The sequence below is a fragment of the Pseudonaja textilis genome, chromosome 1, assembly GCF_049901715.1.
Source record: "Pseudonaja textilis isolate UNSWEBS1 chromosome 1, rPseTex1.2, whole genome shotgun sequence".
Taxonomy (NCBI): Eukaryota; Metazoa; Chordata; class Lepidosauria; order Squamata; family Elapidae; genus Pseudonaja; species Pseudonaja textilis.
In genome coordinates this window covers 70,801,304-70,818,925 of record NC_141990.1, presented here as the reverse complement: position 1 = coordinate 70,818,925, position 17,622 = coordinate 70,801,304, and the positions used below count along the sequence as shown (strand labels likewise).

General features: G+C 36.0%; 1 protein-coding gene across 3 annotated transcripts in view; it reads left to right on the top strand.

Moving 5' to 3' along the window:
* Positions 1-17,622, top strand: part of DISC1 (DISC1 scaffold protein) — a 145,858-nt gene that overhangs the window by 8,747 nt on the left and 119,489 nt on the right. For 2 of the 3 annotated variants that reach the window (XM_026705192.2, XM_087937609.1), the window contains exons 2-3: positions 8,612-9,555; positions 10,521-10,590. In XM_026705192.2, the coding sequence (XP_026560977.2) occupies positions 8,851-9,555; positions 10,521-10,590 (775 nt within the window). In that variant the 5' untranslated portion in view covers positions 8,612-8,850. The remainder of the gene's footprint in view (positions 1-8,611; positions 9,556-10,520; positions 10,591-17,622) is intronic. The other variant, XM_087937601.1, reaches the window with a different exon arrangement.

Genomic DNA, 17,622 nt, shown 5'->3' with positions numbered 1-17,622 from the left:
GACCGGAAAAGAATTTGCAGGAGGAAGATAAGAAGAGAAAGTTTTGGTTCACCGGGTCAAACAGCAAAAGCAACAAATAAGGTACCCTGGAATTGAAACTATTAAAAAAACCCAAAGCATTGTTCCCTAAGAAAATTTCTAAGCTGTGAAAGAGAGAGAAAAGGGAAAGGATTTGGGGTTTTTTCTCCTCTTCCTATACTGACAGCTAAGAGACTTAAGCAAGAAATTGGAAAAAAATCCACTTTGACATTAATAGGCATTTAATGCTGAAAATAAAAAAAGTCAAAGGGATAATGGGATTAATAAAAAGTCAAAGGGATAATAAAGATTTCTGGATAATTAAAAGCTTTTGAAAACAGGAAAGGAGAGAAAAAGAATAAAAGGGCAGGATCTGGAAGGGAGGAGACTGCCTGGAAGTAAAAAGAATTTACAGCAAAATCTCAACAAGACTTCCAAAAGATACATCTTAACTGAAACATTGCAACAAAATAGTAAAACCCCAAGAAGAGAAAGTGTAAAAAGAAACAACCCCCAAAAAAGAATAGAGCAAAAAATAAGTATAAAATTAGAAAGCAACAGAAGAGGGAAATGCAGAAGAGAGAATAAGAAGTAGAGAGACAAGGGGGTAAAAAGGAGAGGGAGAAGAAGAGAAGGAAGAAAGAAAGGAAAAGAAGTTATAAAGGACAGAAACAAATATAGAGAAACAGGGCCTATTTAGAGATAATGGGTGAAAATCTAATGGAAAAAAGGGATTCTGCAAAGGTACATAAGATAGTATTGTTATATTAGAAATAGAAATAATTCCAGAAAATATGAAACAATGTATGATTAAAAAGTTTGATAAAATAACTATCGTAACTTAGTGGAATGTTTGTCAATAAATAAATGTAACAAAATGAATATTTAATGATTTACAAAACATATATGAAGAGAAATAAAGGAAAATTAATTATGGAGATTATGTGTCTTTAAGGAAGTATGATATTTAATTGAAAAGAAATGTTAAAGATATTAAGATTTTAATGATTATTAATGATAGAACTGAATTGGAATGGAATGAGGGTTTATAATTACATATATTTATAATTCTTTTTTTAAAAGAATATAGTGTGTATTATAAGAATGTACCAAGCAGAATTCAATTGGAAGTTATGTATTATGTATTATATTAGGCCATAACCTTAAAGTATATGTTGAAGTTTAAATAAGAGTTGAATGGATATAATTAAAAGATATAAAGGTGTCATACTCCAATTAATAACTACAGGAGAAAATTTGTTTAATGAGAAAAGTTAATATGAAATTGAAACAGAACAGACAAAAGTATAAATATAGTGATTTGAATTGAGATGAGATAATCAAAATAAAATAGAGAAAATTAAAAGAGGGGAAAAACTATATAGAAAATGTAGAATAGTGTAAGATATGGAATGGAAGACAAAAATGAGCATGAAATTGAGTTTGTGTCTGTATAAAGAAGTTCAACCCAGGACCAGCTATTTTCAAAAAAGATGTTTTATTTGTATTTTGTGTATGTGAAAACCCAAATAAAACTTTATTTAAAAAAAAAGGATGTGGTCTCTTGGAGAAATTCTAGAAGTTGTAGGCATAAGACTCAACAAAAATAAATGTTTTGTAACTGATTACAAAATAAAATGTTTTGTAACAAATATTTTATGCACTTGCACTACTTAATAAGCAAAAAAATGGATATATGTGAAGTAGCTTTGAAAAATCATGGGGAAATTCATGGAAGTTGATAAGGAAGCAACTCACAAATCAAATTCCATTTTGGATTCAAAGCAAAAGATAAAAGCAGTATGGAATCATTTTGATCTCATGCAAATCATGAAACATATAAAAATTGTATTTTATTATGCAGAAATATTTTGATATAAAATCAAAGCTTGAAGGCTGACAAAAGACCAGAGAGAAGACTACAACAGTCAAAATTACAAAAGGTATTATGAAGATATGGATTTGTTGCGCTCCATTGTGACAGGTGTCTCTGATATAAGGCACCAATACAAGCAGGACCAAGGCCTGTAATTCTAGACAAAGACAGGACCTGGACAGAAAATTCATTTAATGCTCAATGGATCAAATCCAAGATTTAGTGATCCTGCCTTGAGAAAAATAGCTGTCTCAATATTATTTGAGTTTTCAAGTTAAATAGGTAAGATGAAAGCTTTACTCCTTAAATTTTACTACTTAACAGGCTGGTGCTGTATGCAATTGTTGGCTCCTCTTGAACAGAGATGATTAAAATTGTGAAATTATGGGATTGTCAGTCTGTGCTCCATTCAAAATCCAAGAAAGAAATACTCAGACTCCATAGGTTAGAGCAAAGTTTTTTCTTTTACTGAAAATCAAAGTGGAAGCTACAGGTTGAATTCTGAATCTAAAGAATTTGGCACACAGATCACATATAAAGGGATGGAATTGTTCCCACCCCCAAAGTCCAAAAGACTCTTCCAATTAAAAGTTCTGAATATGATTATGTGGGCATCTTCAGGTGGTGATGAGGCCTCTGTCCGTTGACCTTGACATATTTTGATAAAATTTTGCAGTTACGCAAAGGAAAGAAAAAGCTAGGCAAGGAAATAGAAACTTAAGAACAGGAATTTATACTTCCCCTTCTCCTTCCCATTTACAGCATAGGAATGTAACACCTCCAGCTTTCTTCCCCTCCAATTCCCCCTCCCCCCGTTACTAATGACAGCCGAAGGATGGAGAATACTGAGAAAGATGCGTAGCAGTAGATCTTGAAGGCTGACAGGGGTGAAGGGAAGTTCTCAACTCTTTTCCAAACCCTTCAGGATTCCAAGGCAAAGTTAACAAAGTTTGGTAGCAGAGGCACTTCTATGACAAAGAGTGAACTCATATACAGGAAGTAGAACAATTTGCAAAGGACTACAGAAGAACAAATACCCTTTTCAGAGGTGCTGTTATGTAAGAACGGTAATGTATCTCCTGAGTACCTTCTGAGGGTATAAAGAGAAGGGAATTTGTCTTTGTAATGGAGAAGAGAAAATGAATACTGAACATCTATAGCAGAAAACCTAGAAAAAGAGTTATTTTTGGAGAAATTAGTTCAAGGGGAGTTTTAGGATCTTTTTCTCTCTCAGGAAACAGATAAACTGTTTGGCAAGCTATTTTTGAAATTTTCTCAGATTTGAAATTTTCGCAGGAACTAGTTTTTCAAGGACAGTTGAAGTATTGTCCAAATTGTTTATAATCCTTATTCTTACACAGTAATTAAAATAATCTATATTAATATAAAGCTTAATCTCAAGGTCATTTCATTTTATAATTGCTTATTTTTTTTATGTAGACCAGCAGGGTTCAACTCAGGATCATGCATTAAGTGGAAAGTTGGTTTTGTATTAATTACATTTGGATTTAATTTTAAGCCAAATTACCTCTCAGGAAGGTATAATACAACCAATAAATAATCATATAATTTTATACATGACATTTTGGAATAGTTTTCTTTGCTGCAAAACATTTTAAAATTATTTTCTTATGATAAAAAGGAGGAGGAGGAGGTGAGGGTTAACACCCTGGGAGAACCAAACTTTTGGATAGGATTTAGGATTTGGATTTTAATTAAATTGAACTGCCAAATGTAGGAATATTTGACATATTGTCCTTGGTGAATGTGCTTGTGCTTGTTGCTGTGCTTGTCTTTTTCTCATTATGTGCAATCATATTGAGTTACTAAGAGAAAATTACTTTCTATTTTGGTAAACTGAATTGTGGTTCCAAATGGACTGTATGACAGATACTTAATTTGCAATATATTCCCTGGTGAAATTAAAAATTCAGATGGTTGAACTGAAGCCTGCTTCTTAAATTGATTATTGTCAGTGTGTTAACAAGCTGCCCATTATCTGACTGGTAAGCCATCTACTAAAGTTTTTACCAGAGATTTTGACCACAGTGTATTTCTATGTGTATTGTGTGTGCATTTGTATATATGTGTAGGGTATTTGGAATGTTTTTTCACTTATCAGATAAAGGGAGATAATGCTGATTATCCATTATGACCCATCATAATGGAGAGCCATGCAAGCAATCATGTTCCACCAGGCAGAATTTTCTTTATTAGTCCATTTTAAGCTCTGTCAATACAATTTGTTCAGGTGTAGAGATACTTGAGAGATTTTGAATTTGATTTTCAAAACTCTCTGAAATAAGAGACTCCAATGGGTTGGAGGAGCTATGAATCAAATAGGAAGATGAACTCTTAAATTATGTTACATCAAGGTAGACTTGGGAGTCAAAGCAGGACACAGCAAAGGTTGGAGTATTACTATCTGCTAGTAAAATCAAAGCCAAAAGCCATTCAAGGTTCTTCTTTCATTAACCAGAATTTTATAACATTTAATTTGTCAGGGAAATTATTTCGGGTTTCTGTATAGGGAATTGGAAATTCCCAATACAATTTTTTATTTGCCCCCAAGCAATCTTAAAGCATCAGTGTTCCAACCATATTTTAATAACCCATGAAAAAGTCTAATCCGTCGATAAGAATATCTGCAGTTTACTATGTTTGCTACCATTAAGCTGGGTTGACTCTGGAAAAAAATTGATAAATGCTTTTCATACTATTGCAGTAATCTTTTTGATCCTGTCCCTCAAGCTTATTCACTGTCTTACCTTTGCCAAGCATAATCATTTTTCTAATCCATTGCCTGTTTCAACCATCATATGCCCAAAGGGTGTTTCTACTTGTTGATCACTGCCACAAGGGATCAGTCAGCCTTTATTTGATCCAACATAGATTTATTGATATTCTCACAATCTATCATAGTCTTAGCTTAATAATCAAAGGCATCAAAGGCATAGCTTAGTTCAGAGGCATCTGATTTTCTCTCAGTATTTCTCATGGTCCAGATTTCACAAAAGTCCTTTGACACACTGGAAGGACCATTCTGATTTTTTCTTATAGTTGAAATGTATGTAATCTTCACAGTTTGCCTAAATTTGTCACAACAATTAGTTGTTTTTGCATATGAAGTAGTTTTCACATATTCCACATGCTGGCATGATGTACAGTCAAACTGTAGGTTGTGCCATTCCTGGGAAGTATTGCCATCAGATTTATGAGGGAGACATAATTGAGTGGTGCTTGTGTATGAAAATCAGGACCATTGCAGTACTCCTACATTGCTTGGGCAAGATGAATCTGGCCTTCTGTGCAAAGTCTACAGAAAGCTGAATTGTTGTCAGAACTTGTTCCCATTGCCTTGATTGTCCAAGCAAAGTGCACAACAAATTCTAAATAGGCTTCAGCTTTGAGTGTGGAAATCTCATAGCCTAAACATCCACAACTGCAACCGAGATCTGTGCATGTTATTGATGAGCAAACACCAACCTATTCCTTATACCCTATAAATTATTAGGGAGGTAAGGAAGAGATATTGTATCTGGTGCTCTGGAAAGGGTAGTATGGCCCAAGGCAGGTTGCAAAATCTTATTCTGAGAATTAGAACATTATTTAGAAAAACTTCACTTAATGTATGTTAATGTACTTAATGTATGTGAAGCTGGTATAATTTGGAAATGTATTTCAAATTTCCAGTTGTTCACAGATGTAAACAAAATTGTTTCTTTCTTGTAATAAATGGGTCTGGCAGAGCCCTCTATCCATTGCCCTTGTCTCTGATGCTACTCCTTTTTAAAAACTATTAGGAATCTTTTATCTCCATATATTTGGAAGGACATGAGGATTCTAGCATTAGAAATGTAAACTACACAAGAATGAAAATGGCCAATTCTTTTTAATTGGACTCTAGATAAGAGTTACTTCAAACATAAGCCTTCCCAAGTGTTCCATCTAGGTACTGATCAGTCCAAATCTGTCACATCATGTGTCTTCAGACTATGGTCTGCATTCCTGCTGTTACACAACCAATAGGATTGGGCGAATCAATCAACACAGAACATCTGACAACTCTGTGCTTGTTTCCAAAGATGTCAATGTTTAATGTTGTGCTTAAATTCCATAGAAACAGGGGAGCAAACTGGGGAAGAATTGATTAGAGGATGAATGTATTTCAATGTTTTATGTCGGTTCCTGGGTATAGATGCTGTTTCTCACTAAAGTCTTGAGTTCTGTTAAGTATTTAGAGGTCAGAACAATAAAATGAGCCTACAATCAAAACCCAAACATTCAATTGGCTTGCTTACACTAAAGCTAATTACAGCAGATGGTATCTTCTGGGAATAGGAAACTTACAGAAGGAGCTTTTCTCTAGTTACAGTAGCGTGAATAACATGAAGCCACTTACCAGCTGGTGTTTCTCCTGCTTCCAATATATCCAGTATTATTTTTCTGAATCTGCATATTGCTATTATAGCAGCCACTAAGACATGGTTCAGGGGAACCTAAACTAAAGGAACAAGAATTTTTTCAAGCTAGAATAAAGGGATGAATACTTATATTTTACAAACATGAAGGAAAATACTGTTGCAATGGTTTAATTTCTTTTTGATGTGTGTGATCTTAAAAGACAAGACTGAACTTGTGTAACACCGATCTTTGGAACAGCATCTGTATATTGACTCATAGCAAGCCTGTATTTGAATTTATCGGATGCACTTATTCATCTATTCATTTGCTGACTTCATAGCATAACTTGACACTGAAGCTCTCCTAATGGGAATTTTAGCTCAATTGACTGGTGTTTATATTTGAGAATACGTAGTATCCAGCAATATATCTCGTAATGAAGTCAAGCGGCAGGAGAAGTTTCTGTAGTACCAAATGTTTGAAAATCAGGAAAGACTGATTTGAGGAATTATGCAAAGGGGAGAAAAAGATACTTGAAAAAAAATTAGATACATGACAATATTTTCCCCTTTTCTATCACAGCAATAACAGGACAGTGGAAATGACTCAGTTTTGTCAGATGGTCACTGTTTGCTTTTTAGAATCAGCTTATCTGAGTTACCTGACAAAGAATATTGTCTAAACAATAGGAACTGTAGAAGTTCTTGCAGTTGATGAAATGGCCTGGTGAATCTCTTAACTGGGGTGACTGAGAAGGATGAATTGACTTGATGGGAGAATCAGAGATGGTTGGTTGTTTATGCTTACAATTGGTATGTCCAGCGGTGGGGTTCAAAAATCCCAGCAACTGGTTCTCTGCCTGGTTTCTGGGTGGGCATGGCCATGGTGGGCGTGGCCTACAGGATTTTCCGGAAGGGCCGTTTTTTGCTCTCCCAGAGCCTCCATGTGGACCCTGCACTTACCTGCATCCAAAATGGGCCAGACTCCTGAGACGGTTGGGAGGGGGGGCAGGCCCAGCCGGTTTGGTAAACCAGATGTAAATTTAACATCCGGTTCATCTGAACCGGCCCAAACCAGCTGAATGCCACCCCTGGGTTTATCTGCAATTGAAGGCATTTGGGACTACCTGGAAGCCAATTGGATAAAAGCTTAAGGCTGTTTAAAAGATTTTTACCAGGTTAAATAATATTTGTGGACCCTTGGAGAGAGACTTGCATTTACAACACATGTTGGAATTCCATAATAAGGCAGATTTGGATTCATACACTCAGAAGGTTTGGGAAAGCCCTAAATGATGGTAAATAGGCATGTGAAGCTTTGGGTAGAAATAGATTTATCTGGTCTCTGTAGATAATTGGGGCAGGTCTTCAAATTGGCATTTACAATCAAAGAAGAAAACTTGAATCATCTCCATTTGTTGTAATGGTCAATGCAGGCTACAGTCCACTAACATACACATGTGGGTTATTATAATACAATACATTAATACAACATGGCTTATTATAGTGCAATATCCTTGCTTCAAAATGTAATTCAGTAGTAAGGAATGTTTATGTGTATGAGCCAAAATCTTTTTATCTTTACATCTCACTGATGATAATACCACACTTTACATACAATAAAAGAGATCATGGCGATAATTCTTTGATTTACTATCCAAAAATGTCAGCCAGAACATTACAGTGCTTACTATCAATCTTTTTAAACTCATTATTTCAAATCTTTATTTTGCACAATAGTTTCTCTTACAGGCAGCACACGGTCAAGATAAAATTGTCATTCATACTATTTGTCTAAAGTGCCTAAATTCTATTTTCTGTGTGTGACAAAAAGCAACAAAAATATGTGTACATCTGCTACATTTGATAATGATACAAATTAATTATGAACAGAAATTTGAACAATTAAAAATTCTGGGAAAAACATGGCATAATCCATTAGAACAAGGCTTTTCCAGGCTGACAATTAACTCTAGTCCTTAAGTGATATGCTGAGGGCCAAATCTCCAACGTAGTTGAACTAATACTACCTTTTACTTGGCTTTAAATACAAATACAAAAATTTTTATTACCATCAAGCCCTGTTTTTAAGTAATCTCTTCCCATCATATTAAAATTTACATTTTATTAATTAATCATTTTGAAGTTGCTATCACCTCTGGAGCCCTGCTTTTTGTAAACAGAATTTGATATAAATCTATGTGGTTTTGTGGTTTTTCAAAGTATTGTGTGTGTTTTTTCAAATTAGTTTCCAAAATGCCCTCTTATGTGGAAAAATACATTTGTGATCATTTTCCCACTTTGTTTATTTTAGAAATTCAAGATTTTTAATTACCTGTGGGTTCTTAAGAGAAGGTGGAAAAGGAACCACGGTCCTACAAGACATAGAATTTCACCCTCCATCTGTCAGTGAACCAAACTGTCTGAGTAATACAGATAGCACACAATCAAGAACTTAAGTCCTGTTCTTTGGAGATACCATGTGAACCTGTCGTGGGATTATTCTATTTCTGGCATGCTGTTTAGACCTCCTGCTGCCACAAATACATCAGAATGTCTCAGACCCATGCAACAATCTTGTCAGATTCTCCTGAGATTAACAATTATAAAAGAGATGTCTCACCTGCACGAAGCTTATCTGCATGGTCGGGCAAGTTGCTAGATGCAGTGGAGAAGACTTCGGAAGGTGTTGGTTCACAAAAGAAAGAAAGATTATGTGCTCAGCATCAAGAGAAAGGGATCAACACCCAGGAGCCTGAAAACAAAGAAACTTTCAATGGTCCTTCCAGTCTTCAGGATTCCTTTCACTCCCATTTTAGTTTCATCCAGCTCTCGCTAAATTCAGCCTCTGAAGCTGCTGCAGGTGAATCAGGAAGTAGGGAATCTAAAGAAATTGTGCAGCTAGGTGGAATAGAGAAAACAGAAAATATTAATTTTCATCTATCTGGAGAAGTCCAAAGAATTTCACGAACAGAATTGTGGGCTTCATGTAACTCCTTGGGCGATGAAGTTGGGACCTGTCCCTTGGAAGCTGCCGAAGATGACATTTTGCAGGTCTGTGGGACCCTCTCACCTTTCCATGCAAATAATGCATTCTCTTCTTCCACGGACTCTTTAGACGCAACATCTGCTGATTCTTCAGTGACTTCTGGCTATGAGAGTTGTGGCGTTGCCAGTGACCACAGTTGGGATTTTCTGATGAAGGAATATGAACCAGTACTACAGGAATGTTTGTTGGGCAATCGTCGTTTAGTAAAGGTTTGTGCTTTTTGTGCTCATTTTATGTGATAGAATTTTAAGTAAGTATATACATTCAATATAAAGCAAAAGTCCCCAAATTTGGCAACTTTAAGATTTGTGGACTTCAATTCTAGGAGTTGAAGTCTACAAATCTTAAACTTGCCAAGTTTGGAGATCTCTGATATAAAGCAGTGCAATAACTGTTGTAATGCTTATTTTGGGGAATGTTTCTACTGAGAACTTGAGAAGATGCCTATGAAGATATTGTTGGATGATTATAATCAGTAAGCAAAATAAGTTGCAGAAGTACAGAATTACATAGTTAGTAGTTTGAGGTCTTCTGCTGAAGCAGGAGTCCATATATCATTCTGGAAAAATGGCTGTCCAATCTCTTCTTAAAAACCTCCAGTGATGGAGCACCCCAAAGTTTTTGAATGCTTCTTTGCCTTCCAAATATCTTGAGCCTTTCTATACTTTCCACCAAAAGTTTACAATATTTGCTGCCCTTCAATCTCATTTTAGTTTTCTCCCATTCTCCTTGCTACAATTTTTTCTCCATTGCTCTCACCTACTATTTCAGAATACCACCACTGCTGCGGGTGAGCCTTAACTAAATGCAATTAATTAATTTTTAATTTAAGATTTCCTAGTTGAAGCCTACAAATTTCAAGATAGGTAAAATAAGCAATCTGCGATGTGTTTGATTTTTTTTCCAATTTGGGAATCATGGGAAACTCATCTGATTTTCATATCTTCATCTAAATATAGCCGGTCATTATATCATCATGTCTCTTCTGAGTGCTTTTGAATTATGTATGATGATTGTGTAATGTGGGGTGACAGAAGTGTCTTCAGAAATGGATGGGCCAAGTGGAATGAAATCAAAACTTTAGAATTGTTGTGATCATATATACAATGCTTAGGTCACAATTTTTCAAAGCAGCATAGAAGAATATAGCTCATGATTTTGTTAATTGATACAGATAAAATCCTTGATGAGAAAACTTCAGAAGCTTCAGGAGAAAGCAGTAGCTGAGGAGGACTATGAGAAAGGTATGTTTCTGACAACCAGTTGCTGCTATAAGTTGTGGATGGGCACAACTCAGAATTTACCCCTGGCTCAGGTGGGCTCACATTAATTTGTTTATTTGCCCAACAGTTACTCAAGGTAGGTTTAAGAAGAAAATGGCTTGTCAATTCCAGTGTCATCTCAATCTAAGTTCCCTGTGCCTCAGTAGTAAGATCCTTAGCATGTGAAAAAACATTTTTAATTGCCTCATAGTTATTCCATTTTAGTTCATATGCATATATGTAGTGGACTCAAATTAATAAAGCCTTGTTTTGGAACTAAGAGCTAGTAAGAGGCAGGGAAAGGCTGATATCCATTTGCACCCCCCAAAAATGCATAATAGATTTCTACCAGCATTTCCCCATCTTAATAGTTTTCCATTTGTTCTCCATCTTAGGAACATTCTATGAAGAAGTTCACCTATTTGTTCTAAATTTACAATTTATGTAAAATTCGCAATTAATTCCTATTTTTTCACATCAAAAACAACTACCTTCATCTTTGATAACATCCATGCTCCTTATTTTATCACAGCTTCTATCTAATACTTTTTTTTTTTTGCAAACCATTCACATTCAAAGCTAATAACTTACTGTATACAGAATATGGGCACCTTGTCTCTAGTCACCAGAAGCATTACTTATAAATTTACTCATAAATACATCAAGAAATGAAGGAACATCACTTATTTTTATTTTATTCTGTGTTCAGTGTTCAGTGTTGCACACTGGCAACCGCCACAGCCATAGCATTTTTCAACATTTTTATAGTTTTATTATTTCCTTTTTTCTTTTCTTCCTAAGCACTAACTTTAAAAGCATTTATTCCTGTTCCACTCTTTAATATATCAGTATTACTTCCTACAAAATTTTAAAGTACTTCCTTCTCCTATCCACTCATTTTGATTCCATCCCAAATAATTCCCTTTTCTTCTTAGGACATAGTTACTTGCACTACCATTTTTGTAGTAGTACCAGATCATGTATAGAATACATAAAAAGGATCTATCATGTGTTGGTTAAAAGGTCTCTTAGCTTCAAGGCAATCTAAGTCAAACCAATTCTCTGTGTGAAAAATCTGATCTCTAGTCTTTGGGCTGTGGCTGCTTTAACAGCAGGCTGAAGGAGCTGGATTACGTTAAACTGATGGCTTGAAATTGGCTCCCCAGAGCTGGATCAGATTTTAAAATGTTAGAAATCATTTCTCCCAGTTGGGGTGCCCATTTCATTGGATAAGGCAAAAGTCATCTTCCTCCATGATAATAGTGGTCAAATCAAGAAATATAATACATTAGGAACTTGAATAAATAAAACTGGAAAGTGTTCACCACTTTCTATAAAAATATTCTGAATAAAAAGTGTTTTTTTTTAAAGTTGTTATATAATCTATTAGGGAGGCATCAGAGCCAAACCAATACAAAAATTCTGTAAGCATTCAGCAAGCATAGAATCATTTAACAAGTTTAAATTCAGATTATTAAGGGTTTGGAGAAAAGACAAACATTTCTCAAAATATCCTTATAATTTCATCATTTTTATTTTAACTTTGTTCACTTTGCTGGTGTTCTTTGATTAGTCTTTTTCACCCGTGTCCATAACATTTTGTTTTACTTCCATTAAAATTTGTTCTGCATTTTCTGTTTTAAGCTTCATGTTTCTTGCTTTCTTTGACATATTCTTTGTCATTTTTAAAAAAATATTTTTTTGTTATTCTTTTTCACATTTTACAAATCTTAATCTTAATATTAATGGTAAGTGACATCATTATTACATATAACAATCTCATATAAATATATACATTTATATACATTCATATACATTTATCTATAATTTTCTTATCTCCATTATCCTTATTTCTGTTGTTCAACCGTTTATACCAATTGTCCCAAACTTCGTAATACTTCAACTCTTTTTTATCCTTTAATTTTAATGTAAGTTTATCAATTTCAGCACAATCTAAAAAATTTTGAATTACTAATTCCTCTGAGGGCGTGTTATTTTGTTTCCAACATTGTGCAAATGCTATCCTCGTTTCTATCAATATATGTAGTAGAATATATTGAATCTTTTTCCTATATTTTCCTTTAATTATTCCCAACAAGAACAATTCTGGTTTAAACTCTATCTAATCTTCCACTATTTCTCATTGACATTTTTCTATCTATGCACATAATGTAGTAATTTTACTTTCATCCTCAATTTTGTGTTATATATATATATACGTGCAACACCCAGATATTGCATATCCTCTTTTAATTTACAATTTCATTCTTTTCATTCTTTTTATCTTTTCATTTAGTACCTTCTATGACACTCTGTAATATAATTCCAAGCAACTTCTTCTACTACTACTTCGCCTCCACCCACAATTAAGCACCCCTATAGATTTACTTTTTTTCATTATAAAATTGAAACAAACCATTCCTTTCTATGCATTGCCTTCTCAATTATATGAATAGACTGAGGCTTAAACCATACATGCAAAACAAATGGGTCTTTTTCTGAACATATACTCTCCATAATCCTAAATAGCCTAAACATGTCTTCAATATTCTTTTGTTCCCACCCTCCTATTCTTGTCACCCAAAGAATAATTTTCTCACTGAGTTGTGTTCATCCTGAATATTGCATTTTCTTCCCAAATTCATCATTGGTTTTCCATTATGCTGACTGGTTCACAGGAGTGTAACATGCAACTATTATCACCCTATATATTTCTACTTTCTTTTGCTCTAACAATAATCTAGTTGGTACAGATTCTTATTTATTGACCTGTATTTCAACCCCTTTATGATGGAGACTATATTTTTATTTCCTAGCATATTCATATGTACATATTCCATGGGATCAGACTGCTTCCCTTCAGTTACATTCTTCCTCTTCCTCTTAGTTTCACAAACATACAACAAAACTTTTTCCTTTCCTTTTGGTAATTCATGCTCCTTAGCACTCAATCCTTTTCTCTTCCAAGTTGTAATTCTCCATTTGCCACAATCTTCATCAGATATCCATAATCTTTTTGTCCAGTTGAGACTTTCATACCTTGTTTGTGGAAGATTTAAAAAAAAGGTTACCAATTTTAGAAGCTATAATCCCTGCCAATGGAAAAGACCATTTTGGAACACTTCAGAGAAGTGTCCCTTTTTACCCCAAATGAAGTCATGGCATTCTGTGCAAACTAAGATTTCTACCATAGGTATTACATTTCCGCCTAAGATATTGTTGCCCACGTCTTGCGGAGTACTGATATACACTTTGGATATCGGTACGTACCATTTGTTAATTTAATTTCTTAGGAAACTTATTTTATCCTAAATTCCCAAGAATGATTATATTACTTAGAGATTGAATTAACCTACTTCCATGAATATTTATGACAATTAAAAGAGGGTATATAATCAGCACACCCAAAATATTTTAATAAATAAATTGCTTGATTAGACGTTGGTAATTCTTTATTTGATTATATTAAAGCTGCTCAGAGTCTCCTCAAATCATGAAATGAGTGGCATATAAATTTAATAAATTACACACACACACACACACACACACAGAGTGTGCTTGTGCACATGCTCATTTGTATGCATATATCTTCTTTTTTCAGTATTGGACATGGCTTAATTGAAATGAATTTCACATTATCATGCTGAACAGTGCCCATGAACTCAACAATAATTTGTGTAACGGTTTCAATCTTTTCCCCGGGCTTAGCTTCTTTGGAATATAGTTGAATTTTTTTTCATATGCATATATTTTCTTGCTGTAGTATATGGAATTCATAGCATAGGGAGAAATTGATTTTTCTGCTCCTTCAATTTTAAATACAATACATTTCATACATTTTCTTGGCAAGTAAAATTCTATTGGAAAGCAGTAACAACATTTTGCCTTGCTTAGCATAGAGGAGAATTTTTTTTCTGATGTCCAAGGATGTTGGAATGTTGTCATGGTTCATTATTCATGACAGAATTTGACAGCTCCAAGGTTAAACTCACCACTTAGATTTTTTAAAAGCAGAATTTCTGTGGAAGGTGCTTGGAAAAAGTAGTTTGCATTTTTATAGCAACTCAAGGAAGCTTATGCTTTTAGAGGGCATACATATTTTAACATTTTCTTTTCACTTGGATTCTGACAATAAATGGATCTTAAAGAGCTATTATTTAAGTGTGGGATATTTGTTAGAGTTTATGCCAGAAATAATAATAGTTAAAAAGATTGATTACAGTTGCCAGAAAGCATGGCTTTGTATTTACTTCATGAAGGACGAATTATACAAAACAATATATGCATGCATCTGAGCCAAATTTTGGGGTTTTTGCATAGCACTATTATTTATAGTTTCTTGACTCTTCCTTCACCCACTTTCTTTTTCAAATAAAACTAATCAAACAACCCTTATTTGTACCCTATTGTTCTGGCTGGGAAATTCTTTATAATCGGGTTTTTTTTTTTAACAGTCGGATTCTATTATGAAATGCTTCAACAATACTCTAATGATAGGATTTCTGGCCATAACCACTTTGGGGACAAAAATACCATCTTTTAATTTCTTTTAATTAGAGAGAGAAAGAGGGAGAGAGAATATGGATGAATGAATGATAATATTAGTCTTGTAAAAAATTTAGTGGTTAATATCTGGCAATACATAAAAACAAAACGGTTATGATTTATATGCTGCACTGCTGCTTCAGTTTTGAGGTAAAAACAAATGGCAGGTCTGCTAGTGAGGAAGAAGCTGCATAAAGAAAAAAATAGGAAAAATGTTAATATATATTGCAGCACTTATTGTCTGATTTAAGGAGAGGCTAGCAATAGCACTTAGACTTCTATACTGCTTCACAGTGCTTTAGCCTCTCTAAGCTAAGAGTCAGCATATTGGCCCCAACAATCCGGATCCTCATTCTACTGATCTTGGGAGGATGGAAGGCTGAATCAACCTTGAGCCACTGAGGATTGAACCCCTGGCAGTCAGCAGAATTAGCCTGCAATACTGCATTCTAACCCCTCTAACCATTGCGCCAGGGGTGGGATTATACTGGTTCAGTAGAACCGGTTGTTATGATTCTCCGTAGTTCAGAGAACCAGTAAATTGGACCTCTAGCTGGCCTCGCCCCTCTGCACCCACTTCTCCGCTCCCTGCCCACTCAGTCCCTATCGCACATGCACAACTTCATGCACATGTGTGACATGCCTGCAGTCTGCTTTTGGCCACCTGCCAGGCCAGCCATTGCTGCCTGAGAGGTGCCCTGAAAGGGAGGGAGGGAACTCCTGGGGCTGCTTCCCGCAGCTGTGCTGCTGCCCCCTGCCCCAGCCATCCCCACCATGGTGCTCTGAAAGGGTGGATGGGGAAATGTCCTGGGGCTGCTGGTGTGTGTGTGTGTGTGTGTGTGTGTGTGTGTGTGTACATGAGTGGGGGGGGGAGGGAAGGAATGAAGGAAGGAAGGAAGCAAGAAAAAAAACAAGAAAGGAAGAGCATGAAAGAAAGAGCAAGAAAGAAAGAGGAAGGAGAGAAAGAAAGAAAGAGAAAGAAAGAAAGAAAAAGAAATAGGAAGAAAGAAAGAGAAAGGAAGAAAGGAAGGGAGAGAAAGAAGGAGAGAAAGAAAGAAAAACAAATAGGAAGAAAGAAAGGTAAAGGAAGGAAGGGAGAGAAAGAGAAAAAAACCTCTGTGCTATGATTTTTAATTGTTCCATTATTTATCATATATTAATGTTTTACACTGTCCCTATACCTAGACAGATTTTACTGTCTTTCTTTTGCCCAGATATTTTTCAGGTTTACATTTCTATAGTCCAGAGCATAAATGTGTGTTTAACAGAGTTGAAAGGGACTATGGAGCTCTTCTAATCCAACCCTCTGCTCAGGCAGGAAAACTGAGGATGCCAAACTCTTGAGTAGAGGCCCTGGGAACTGTGTCAGAATAACAGAATAATACTTAGAAGGGACCTTGGGGGTAACCCTATACCATTTCAGAGGAATGGCTGTCCAGTCTTTTCTTAAAAACCTCCAGTGTTGGAGCACCCAGAACTTCTGGTGGCAAACAGTTCCACTGGTTAATTGTTCTCACTGTCAGGAAGTTTCTCCTTAGTCTTAGTTTGATTCTGTTCAGTTTCCATCCATTGCTTCCTGTTTGCCTTCTGGTGCTTTTGAAAATATATTGCCCCCCCTCTTTCTGATAGCCCCTTAAAAGCCAGTTGCCTATCACACTCTTGAGCAAAGCATTCAGCCATTTCCTCCTTTCAGTAGTCCATGAAAGTACATCTACAGTACATAGATAATAAAGTCAAAAAAAGGTGAACAACATTTTTACAGAACTATAGATAAGTTGAGGCTGGGTGTGACAAGGAATGACTGGGAGGGGAGGGGCCAAGTGAGGCCCCCCTTGACATGAGTGACATTGAGTTGGCCACACCCACCCAGTCACATGACCACCAGGCCATGCCCAGCCAGTCATATGACCATCAGGCCACTCCCACCCAGTCACATGACACCAAGCCGCACCCAATCACATGACCACCAAGCCATGGCTAGTCAGCAAGCCATACTCACTCACATGACTACCAGGCCATGCCCAGCCAGTCACATGGCCCACCCAATCATATGACCACCAGGCACGTCCAGCCAGTCACATGACCACCAAGTCACACTCAGCCAATCACATGACCACCAGGCTATGTCCAGCCGCTCACATGGCCACCAAGCACGCCCAGCCAATCACATGACCACCAGGCCATGCCCAGCCAGTCACATGGACCACCTAATCATATGACCACCAGGCCACACCCACCCAATCACATGACCACCAAGTCACACTCAGCCAATCACATGACCACCAGGCTACGCCCAGCCAGTCACATGGCCACCAAGCCACACCCACCCAGTCACATGACCACCAAGTCACACCCACAAATTAGGCCACGCCCACATAACAGGTTGTTAAGAAATGTGAATCCCACCCCTGCATTGTGCCTCCACAACTTGGCTATGGTTTGGCTATGTGTTATAATGCTTTGGCTTAT